Below are 11,618 nucleotides of genomic sequence, written 5' to 3'. Positions count from 1 at the left end.
GCTGAAGTTCTTCTTTGATCTTCAGTCCTGCCTCTACAGTGACTCTGACTCCACTATCCAGTTACTGTGGTTACATGTTGGACTCAGATGACAAGCCCAGCTGATCAATGCAATCGCTCCATTCTTTCTCAGGATGTGGGCAAATGGTGTGAGATGACTATATCGGTGAAATGGCTGACCCTTTCAAACGGGAATCATTATAACGCATCACCGGTCCGTGGTGGACTTGCGATGCACGTTCCCGTTAATTCCAATCCAAACAGCACGACATAAAAGTACGACTCATAAACTACAAGTATCGTATGTATTCATGTGTATGACAAAACGTAAGAAGTTCCAAATACTAGATATAAATTAAATTAATTTTTTACTTAAACCGAGCACATTTGTAGTAGCAAAGAGAAGATCCAACAATAAGTCTTGCAACTGCCACAAATGAAATGCTGTTTATTTGAGGGAAAAAAAACAAGCGCGTCACTTTTACTGTTCAACATTACTGTTATATTTCAGATTAAAAAAAACGTTTATGATGAGTTAATGTGACCTTCATATATGCTCTTTAGAATAAACGATACTGCGTACCGTTACGACGCAAACATTGCTTAAATACATATGAATAAAAAAGAATATGCTTTGAGCTGGTTTTATTTTAAATAATTCAGGATTGTGCGTAACGCAGCCGCTTCAGCTTTAACCCGAAGCTCAGTCCACGTGAGGGTAGCGTGTTTCTATTGATCACCCCGAAGAACCGACAAACGCGGCACTTGCGCTTTGCAGCCGGGGATGCGAGAGATGGTGCTTTAATTCAACGTCAGATCAAGTTTGATCAATATCCCCCTGCTGGCCCAATTGGAAGAGCCTTATTCACAATCAGATCCGCTACTCTCGCCACCACCATCTTTGGGATAAGTCCCTGTTTTTTTTCCAGTGGCAGAAAATTTGCTCTGCAACCCGGTTTGTACCTCAATGAACCTAATTGGTGCAGAGTGGAAGAGCATAAATCTGGAGGATTTCCTTTAAGTCCGCGGTTGTGTACATGCTTTTGCCTTATCAGATTCCTTTTAGGAGTTGAATTTAAAGGTTGGAGAAAATGGCACATAGTGCGCTGCTTTTCTTATTGTGCTTTTTCCGCACATCTCTGGCCGGCTTCCCTAACCAGATAAATATAGGTAAGTTGCTTTTTATTCTTAATACATATCGCTCGATTAGATTCCTTGTTTTTTCCATGTGTGGTACATTCGATTAATCCTCACACGACAGTTTTTTAGACAATAAACTAATGTTGATTTGTACTAGAAGTACCAAGTGGTTAAGTTGGCAGATGATGAACTTGATTCAGAGTAGAGCACTGCAGCTGAAGAATATCCGTGTAATCATCAGTCCTTCATAATTATAATAGCTGTTTTGTTTATGGACTACAAATAAAACCCATATGTGAATCAGGTTAATAATAAATTGTGAAGAACCTAAATGCAGAAGAGCATACATTAAATTAACAGAATACGACGCGCAAAAGTGATCACCCTTGGTGTTTAGGGCTTATTTTCACGACTCTAAAATACCTGCATTATTAAAAGGTGATTGGACGAAGCGTGTCGTAATTTCAATTATTTGAACACTTGAATGTAAAGTGTATGCAGGAGTAAGTCTGGATTTTAGGTCAAATTTGGCTGGTAGACTGATTGCGTTTGTTTTCCGTTAGCTCACCAAAACAACATGGAGATATATTATCGTTTCGTAGGCATTAGAATGGAGAAAGAAGGAAGCTTAAATTTCTAGATAGATGGAAAAAAAATCTTTTCTCTCTCTAGGGGGACTCTTCATGCGATCAACGGTGCAGGAACACAGCGCCTTTAGATTCGCAGTTCAGCTCTACAACACCAACCAAAATGTGACCGAAAAACCTTTCCATCTGAATTATAACGTAGATAACCTCGAATCATCCAACAGCTTCTCGGTTACCCACGCATGTGAGTATCCCGTTTCATATACTGTAAACACAGATCACTGCATTTTGCTGTCATTGTTAGCGCTTTTGGAAACGCAGGCTTCCTCTATGACTTAACATTTCCTCACTTCGGTCTCGTCGCATAGGTGGACCATGGAGACTATTGCGCATAAAGCTGTTTAGTTAAATAAATCCACAATTACATAAAAACTCTGCCACTGGATATACTGCAAATTGTCAGTTCGCCATTACGTAACTGTTTTTTTTTTTTACTGTTCTTGAACTTAGAAATACAGTTCAAATGTACTATATAGAGTTCAGTGAGTTTTTTTTTTATCGTATTATAGCATTACGGTGCATTCCCCTATTGTCGCTCAGCTTGTTCTAATTATAAACGGAAACTGGCCTATAATATTAAATTAAAACACGTATTATGTTTCTATTGATTGAATAGTGTTTAGATTGGAAAAGATTTTCTTAACTTTTTGCATTATTTATTCGTATGTCATAGCTAAGTTATAGCTACAATATAAAGGAGATTATATCGGTTCTGAAAAGCTTGGATGTGTAGGATATTGCGTATATTCAGGTTTTACGTAATATGTCTGTCAGCTGGAATGTGTAATTCCCATGTTTATTTGCTAACATATTATTCAGAGTATCAGTTTACACTCAAATGCTTAGTATGGTTGGTTCGCGGAAAAACCATAATGGATATTTACACAGGATAAATATAGTAGTTGTGGTTTGATGACAACAGAAAAGATGGGGTGAAAGTGTGGGAGTTGGTTGCAATCTATGTCAATGTCAACTTCATTAGAGTTACTAACAGATGATTGCTGCACCATTTTGGTACCATTTGAGCTTAAACAAGGCAGCCATGTTAGCATGAGGAACAGCACTTTGTTGTCTGTTTCAGCATTTTACACAAGTCACCTAACTTGTTCCATAAAATTGATCGTTTATCTGACAAAGCCTCCATATTGACCTTTTTATAGTCACTGCTTGGCCTTTATAGTAATGTAACTATAGAAGACTGCTCATGTCCACTCTGTGCTAAACTTCGTAAATGGGTTTGCCATACTTCAGATTTTTAATCCCACTACATATTTTGCCTTCTTTTTAAAAAAAATTCTTTACTAAAACAGTGAAAGCAAACATCTTGCACGATGTAACATCTTACATTTCCACACGTTTGATAAACTTCACCTAGTTTCTGTTAAGCTGCTGATCAATCTTTTAACAATATTCAGAGTTATTTCAGACAGGAAACTCTAATTCAGTACAAATACCCCCCCACACTGTGATGTCATTCGGCGCCAGTACCAGTTTTTACGCCAGTGGAAAACCAACACCTTGAAGTACTGTACTTCTGCTACTTTCTCGAAGTACCAAAAGTACGGTACCTGGTGCGGTGGAAAAACACCCTTAAATTTTGCAGGCATGTGGAAGACAAAGAAAGTGTCAGAATCAGAATTATCTTGACAATAAACATAATACAAACATGATACTTATTCCAGTTTGATTTGTGATGACAGAGTTGGTACACTAGTGGGAAAAAATGGCTGCCTCAAATTAATTCAAACCAGGCACTCAAATAAATAGTTACCTCTTGCAACTTGGTCACCAGTATTATTGAGAAACATTGAACAGTGTTAGCTTCAAAGGATATTAGCCCAGCTTTTTATGGAACTGATACTTAAGGATTTAGTGTGTCGGAAGATTCATTGTGTCTGAATGGCCGTAGTCACATTGTTCAGATCTTCAAGGCATAAGAGAAGGATTCTGTTTGCTGTTGGATTTTCTGTACTGCATTGTGTCTGTTAGTTTCCACTGCCACATGCTCCATGTCCTCTGGAAATGTGTAGGAGAAGTTGCCTGTTCTGTTTTATTTATGGCATCCATTCCCGAGATACGGCATGCCTTTCGTGGGACATAACGAACCATTCTGAAGTGATTTATTAAATGAACATAACAGCTTGATATAGCACTTATCCTGTGATGTTTCTTCCCTTGTTCCCTTCTGCTTTGCACCACGCCATTATTTCTGGCAGATACCAAGTGGTATTAAAGGTAAAAATAAAGTTTTGTCTGGATTCAGATTTGGTATGGATCTCATTAGTGTTACATACCAAACTTTTGACAGAGTATGAAAACATTCAAATTCGCAAAATATTTTATATTTCTTTGCAGTGACTATATTTGGAGTCTCAGCTTCTTGACAGGGTGAATTTCTTGGGTGTGCTGTGTCATTAGATTGTTTCTAGAAGATCGACACTGTTTCTTCAGTGAGGTCCATATACGGTGAGCCAAGGTTGTGCTATATTGCTCCACCCTAGTTATCTAGGCTCAGCCTTGCTCAGCTTGGCTTGGCCTGGTTTGGCCTCCCTTCCATTTAAGTCTGTTCTCCTGTGCCTCTGCAGTGTCATCTCATTAGCACATAGGTCTCATATTGCCTCACTGCACTGTCACTGCAAGAAGAACAAAAAAAAAAAAACCCAAAGAAAAGCAGTACACCTTCATAGTCAAGGCATGAACATGCATGAAGATCAGCAAGCTCAACGGAGTGGAAGGGGGGGGCAGCGGGGGGTAAAGGCATCCTCTCGATGCTGTCGGTATCTGTCCGTCCTTATGAGAGGACGGCGATGACGGAACGTAAACAACGAAGCGGCGAGTGAAACCCTGCATGCTGCAGCGTTATTCGCGACGAAGAGCCGTCAAGGAAGCGGAGGGCGTGGTTTTGTTTCTGGGGTCTGGTGAATGCGAGGACAGACTGTTTGTGCGATGCGTGCAGTCCCGCGAGGACTGCTGCCCCATTTCTCTTTTCTTCATGCAGTACCTCAGCAGCTCCACTAGGGGTGCATTTCGTACCAGCTATATGCAGATATCTGTTGCCATTCAAGGTTCGTCATCATGGACGATGGCAACGGCCGCTGATATGTTTTTTTTTTCAACTACCTTTGAAGCAGATTGTAAACTTCTCATCCTACAGTTGTGTGTTTCCTATAGACTCAGCGGGTGAATTTATTTTCAGATTGACATCAAACAGAGGCATTATTGCTGAAAATGCCTTGTAAATATTAATAACAGGCTTGCAGCCTTTCACCAGGGTCTAGATTCTGAAGCCTTTTCTTCAGCTTCTCACTCACTTCACTGCCCCCCTGAATGTACCAGTTACACTAAGCAAGCACTATAGAGCTGATGCCTTCAAAGTCGACTGAAAACAGAAATAAAATGAGCTGTTTCACAGAAATAATCCTGTAAGCCACTTTGGTCAAAATTACCCTGTGGTATTTTCATAACAAAAAGCAATCAAAAGGTGCACATCTGGACTAATTCTGACTACTGGCAGATTACAAATAAAAAATAATAAACATACTCTGTTCTAGCTATGCTTAATTTGCCACCAGATTTTTAAAAAAAATCCTTTAAGTATCACTAGCTTAAAATAAATATTCAGACATCATCAGGTGTGTTATTAATAATTAGTTACGAATAATAACAATCTGGCCATAATGCCGCTTAGTGATGGTTTACCATTCTGTGTGGCACCTGCATGCCTAACTTGGATGTGCACTGACAGAAATTGATAGGTGAGAAGTATTTAAGGACATGCACCGTCTGACGCTTTCCGAGGGATGTGCTTTGGATGTTAACGCTACCGAAACCAGACACTGCATATGATATCCGAGGGGCGAACACATCTCTCTGAAATCCTGGGATCCTTTTCCCGGTCCGGCCTGGATCATTTCCTTCTCGGAATGGATAGACAGGAGTGTGACTCGAGTGTCATCTAAGGAACAAAAGAGATGGGGGGTGTTTTAATCTGATATTGAAAGCGATGCAGTTCAAGGCGAGGTGTAGCGTGATTTAATTTCGCACTCCTCCAGGCAGTTTTGTCTTCACTTAAAATAGCCCTAAATGGGAAAGGTCATGCGTTACAATTAAGTGCACCCCCCATACCCTGCGTATCTAGTCCAGGACACATAGTAGGCTAAGGCTAACTGAGGAACGATTCGCTGAGGTTTTATAATCATAAACTAGCATTGCTATATGTGTGTTATTTTTTTTTTAATAAATTTGAATCACCTGCTAAGAGCAGAAGGCACCAGTATTTGCATGCTTGTATTAAAAATTCGACATAATATTACTACATTATGTGAGGGTGATATAGAGATATTATGGCCTTGCATATGTAATAGTGGCATTATTGATTTTACCTGCCGCATGCACGCACACACTGTCAGACACGCTGATAGGTCCATTAGCATTTATCCTTTTTTTTGCACAAACACAACGCAGAAAGCTCACGTTTAGAGTCTGTCAAGCGTGCCAGGGGACAGAACACTACAAAGACCACGGTACTGGGGGGGTAAATTGCTTGCTGTTGCAGCAAAATCATTCTTGCCAATAAGAAGTCGACGTCTTTATATCACATATGAACGTGGGACGCGTTGGCTTACCTTTAATTTCGTTCGAGTTTAAATGTGCATCTGCTTTTATTGAGATTTAACGGTCATACTCAGGATTGAAACAAAATACATTTGAAAAAATTAAATGTGCAAAGGTGGCAGTTCCACAGTGTAAGGAATGCCTTTCCATTAGCACAGTCTATTCAGACCAAAATGACACATTCAGGTGCACTCTGATAAGGTGAATTGCTATTGCTAAGCATAATCAAGGAGCAGCACCCATCCGTTTTACTTGCTGTTTGTTATTCCCTGAATTGTATGTATTATATAATATCTAGAATAGGTACAGAGGTGAACTGAGAGACGGTTTCAATTGGAAGGAAAAAAAAGTGATCATTTTCAAATAAAACAATATTATTCTGACTGTCAGCCAACATTTTGCACATCTTTGTCATACAGGAAGACCTGCTACTGGCTGCCAACAGTGTTTATTCCCTGCATAAGTGATTCTTTGGAGCACAAACTACAATCAGATATAAAGACCTTGGTTGAAATGCATCGTGATCCAGATGGCAGTTCCGTGGCTTTTTAGATGTGCTGTCATGCTACGTCTTTGTGTGGGGATGCTACCAAATAGCATCTGATGCGTGATGGAAGCCATCCACATGGGCGGGGACTCTGTATCTCGAGCTAAGAGCTAAGCTCTTCCAGAGTACTGGGAGGGAATCACCCCCCCCCCCCCCCCACAAGAAAAATAAAAAATGTTGGGTGCTGGCAGCATCCCAGATTGCATCTCTGTTCCACTGGGGCTTGTCGGAAACCAAAACCATAAATGAGGTGCAGGAGTATCATTTGAGGTAGTAATGATGGGCAACTTAGGAAGGCTGGGGCTGACAGAGTGGCCCCTGGGGACTGACAGAGTGGCCCCTGACAGAGTGGCTCCCGGGGGCCATGATGGTGCGGTGCAGATCACACTATGAGTGTGATCAAGAAGGGTGATGGACTGGCACAGCCCGACTCAGTGGTGTGCATGTTGTCAAGTCGGGCACCTTGCCACCGAGGCACTGCTGGGCAAACTACTGACCGAGAATGAGCTCTTCTCAGGGGTAAACGCTTAGCGTGTGTTCACCACTGTGATACCCAGCTAGCACCCCGCATAATTACCACCAGAGACATTCACCGTGGAGTGAACTTCTGTTGTCGGTGAACCTCAGCTTCCATGTCAATTTGATTAACAGTCGAGTGCCCAAAAATCAAATCTCTTTGGCATAATTTAAGATAAGGTGAAAGGGACAGCAATTCCTATCAGAATCAAAACTGGGCTGGTTTTCATAGTCAGGGGTGGATTCATTGATTGTTTACATTATGGTCTTCGATTCTTACGTGGATTTGTCTGAAGTGTAGCCAATGGCGCAGGTTCCTGAAGCGTGAGAATCAAAGCCATTCGTATGTGTCGTATTGCTTCTTTTTACAGAGTCAGGGAGATTTGGAATGTGTCAGTAACACGTAATGACTGGAAGAGTTGTTTTTGAGGAAAGGTGCACAAATAACACTTTAATAATGTAAAAAGGCCTTATGTTTTATTCATGCCATATCTTACCATGAGAGTTTTCCAACTAAATGTGGAGTATAATATTATTTTATTATATGCATAGCATACATAGCCAGCCTGACTTTGAAGTGACTGCAGGATATATAAAAAATAATGCTACTTTGCTTTCTGCCTGTCAATATTGAATTTGTACAGTACAGTGCACATTTGGAGGGAAAAGCCTTACAGTGTAATTAATGTCAAAAATAATTGAAAGTTGCTATAAAATTCTTGGGAATGCTTACACCAAACAAATCAAATGTCCCATGGTACATCAGGCAGAGAGGTAGACATCAAAGTCATCTCTTTATAAGTAATTTTATTTTGCCTTGCAATTAATAAAATTACTGTCCAGCGGGAAAATGCGCCGCAGCTTCAGTAAACCTTCATGTGGCGGTTCTGCTGAGCCAGAGCAGCGAGTAATCGGAGAGGAAGGAGCTCTGCCGCTTTGAAGAGGACTTCAGAATTAAATATACACCATTTACTCCTTTGAGGTGATAAATAGTATTGCAGGTGTGTTTGGCAGGGGAGGAAGATCAGTTCAAAGGAAACAGAGGCAGTAAGCCCCCCCAGGGAGTCACCAGTTCACTGCTGATGGCTGCGTATGAATTACAGGTAACAGCTCAGTTCTATGTTGTTATTTTTTTAAACCAACAGCAGGAAGGTTGAGCCAGTTAGTGTTTTTTTATTTATATTTTTCTACCATTTATGATCTTTTTTTTTCTCCTCCAATTTCTATTAAAGAAAAATCTGCAATGTCGGGTTCTTTAATCTTTCCCTCTCGTGTCCCCGTGCAGTTCTGCCATCGGTCATCCTGTCACTTAGCTAATGGTGTGTGTCCCCTCTCCCGGCTTTTTACATGCGCCCGCCCCGCGTTACTGGATCCTCCAGGTTTTTAAACACCCGCATGGCAGATGGTTATTTGGTTGCAACATTCTGCAGTCTGCTGTTTATGCTAAAAAAAAAAAAAAGGAGAACAAAGGCAAACAACAAAAAAAATAAAAAAAATTGGCTCTACTGCACGAGTAAGCATTCTGAGTCTCCTGTGGTGGATTTCACCGTAGCTGAACGGTGGACTGGGTTACCCTGAGGAAGAACGAAGGTGTTAATGAAGGAAGTTCCTCTTGTAAAATCCGGCCTAATGTTTCTCAACTGATCCTTGGATGGAGGTGACTTTGTACGTGTGTAACTTTTTGTATAGGTGCATTCACACCGAAGTTCCGGAACCTGGCCCCGGTTAACAAGTCCCTGGGCTGTCTCTACGTGGAACCTTTGTAGCTTGTGGCCACTTTCATGTGTTGCTTGCGCACAGCACAATGGGAACTGGGACCTTTATGTTAAATAAGCATGGAAGTTCGTAGGTGAAACGTCGCACATGACTTCATATGAAACTACACCACCACACCAAAACAACAGAGGGTAAATAACTTGTTTTGTTTGTTATTTGTTAGTTATTGGGGGGATTGATGGCCAGCACCAGTGAAACTTGCGGAAATATGGAGATGCAAGCAAAGAAAAATAATTAATTGATGCATTAAATGTAATTGGGATACAAAAATTATTCCATCTGTTCAGTTTTTGCTATGCTATATCTCTTTTTATGTACTTCCGCGTAAATCCAAGTTAATGCAGCTGCTTGTGGTCAACCAATCAGCACGCTATCACTGTAAGCACCTCCCCCATAGTACGTGTTCCAACATAATGTACTTACCTTGGACTAGGTACTAAAAATTGGCTGTGGAGCTGCCTCAGAGGAACCACAATCGGACCGAGTTCCTTCGGTGCGAACACGACAAAAGTTCAGGGTTTTTTAAAAAGGTTCTGGTTCTAGAAATAAGTTCCGGTGGGGTGAAAGTGCCTTCTATAGAGCAGCATGTAGGTCTGATTTGTGTGGATATACACTAAGTGGCCATTAGGAAGATGGAATCAACAAATCACATGGCTACAACTGAATACATGCCGCATGCAGACAGGGTCAAAAAGTCCAGTTACTGTTTCGCTAAGCATTACAGCGAGGTTGACCACCTTATCCTTGTCTGTGGGGACCCCTGGTCTTAGAGGAATGTCTTATGAGGAGAGGTTAGCTGAGCTGAATCTGTTTAGCCTCGAGCAAAGAAGACTAAGGGGGGTGATCCAGGTATATAAGATTCTAACAGGTCTGGATGCTGTTCAGCCAAATGACTAATTCAATATTAGTTGAAATACTAGAACCCGTGGCCATAAGTGGAAATTAGCGGGAGAACATTTTAAAATGAATTTAAGGAAGCACTTCTTTACACAGCGTGTAGTTACAGTATGGAATAGTCTTCCTGCTAGTGTAGCGCAAGCTAAAACCCTGGGTTCCTTTAAATCAGAGCTAGATAAGTCTTAACAACTATGAGCTATTAGTTAAGTTCTCCCCAAACGAGCTTGATGGGCCGAATGGCCTCCTCTCGTTTGTAAATTTCTTATGTTCTTATGACTCTGTGAGCTAGGATATGGATTGCAAAATACCATTTCAATTAAAAAGACATGGATGTAGCACTGAGTTCTGGCTGTGCACTGATTGGTCAGTCTCCTGTAATTATGCATATGTCAGTAATGTTAATGTGAAACAGCTTGATGAGTCTTTCAATCATTGAAACATACCAGTAAAAGCACAAGAAGAATTGAACTAATTAGCCAAGCACAGGAGCCTTTCAGTTTTAAAGTAGTTTGTAAAACCTGAGGTAGCTTATAGTGTCCCCCCCCCGATTAGGTCGTCACCCTAATTAGAGTGGCTGTGACACATGACCGAGGCGATTTTAAAGTTGGTACGGTTGGTGGTGTTAGACCTGGTGCTTAGAGTTTACAAAGAATGGTGTGATAAACAAAAAAGATCCCAGTCGGTGGCATTTCTGCAGCCCTTGTTAATGACAGAAGTCAGAGGAGGATGCTCCAGCCATTAAAGATAACAGGAAGGGCTACAGTACAAAAATAACAGCCAAAAATAGTTCCAGATGGACATTTCCTTACAGGTTGCAGTTAAAGGCACTTTTTAAAGTCTTTTCCTTGGTTAATATTTAATAGCTACACAAAATGTCTCCTTTTCAACATATTTTCTTTTTAATCTGCTTTTGTACGTAAGCTTCTATTAGTCATAAATTTGACAACCTGTGACTGCCCCCTGTCCCATCCATAAAAAGCATTTAAATTAGCTTACTATTAATATGGTTTCATTAATAAAAGAGACGTCCAAACATCTAGCATTCATTTAACAAAAATGCAAACTTTAAGAAGGTACCCCCACGGGGTATGCAGTCCTTTAAATCACAGTGTTCGCTGAAAGATAATTTCAAACCTTAAAATTTTATGGTCAGACTTCATCTAGAACTACATGCATTCTATATTTCATCAACATATTACTAACCCAGTAAGCTTATATACAGATATTTATAGCATTTTGTCTGTAGTGCAGAGCACCATGGATTTAGCTCAAACCTAGTTATTAGTAAAAGATTTATGCATTAAACTGTGTAAAACATAAGTGGATGAGAACTTATAGTTAGGGCTTATGCAGGGTGACCCAAGACTATAGTATGGGTGCATTTAAATGTCTTTTTGTTTTTATTTTATTTCTTTGCAAAACAAAAGTTATATATATAAAATATATATATATATATAAAAGATATATCAAATCTCTCAAGCG

The 11,618-nt window shown here is 40.4% G+C and overlaps 1 protein-coding gene across 5 annotated transcripts in view; it reads left to right on the top strand.

The window, feature by feature from the left end:
- The first annotated feature begins 733 nt into the window (after window positions 1-733).
- The window catches only part of gria3b (glutamate receptor, ionotropic, AMPA 3b), a 94,529-nt gene continuing 83,644 nt past the window's right edge, over window positions 734-11,618 (top strand). For 3 of the 5 annotated variants that reach the window (XM_023830538.2, XM_023830536.2, XM_023830539.2), the window contains exons 1-2: window positions 735-1,169; window positions 1,812-1,970. In XM_023830538.2, coding sequence (XP_023686306.1) covers window positions 1,091-1,169; window positions 1,812-1,970 — 238 coding nt within the window. In that variant the 5' untranslated portion in view covers window positions 735-1,090. Of the gene's footprint in view, window positions 1,170-1,811; window positions 1,971-11,618 lie in introns of all 5 variants that reach the window. The other 2 variants (XR_002840471.2, XM_023830537.2) reach the window with 2 other exon arrangements.

Source organism: Paramormyrops kingsleyae, chromosome 10 (assembly GCF_048594095.1).
Source record: "Paramormyrops kingsleyae isolate MSU_618 chromosome 10, PKINGS_0.4, whole genome shotgun sequence".
Classification (NCBI taxonomy): domain Eukaryota; kingdom Metazoa; phylum Chordata; class Actinopteri; order Osteoglossiformes; family Mormyridae; genus Paramormyrops; species Paramormyrops kingsleyae.
The sequence above is the reverse complement of the archived record's forward strand: the minus strand, read 5'-3'. Positions and strand labels throughout refer to the sequence as shown.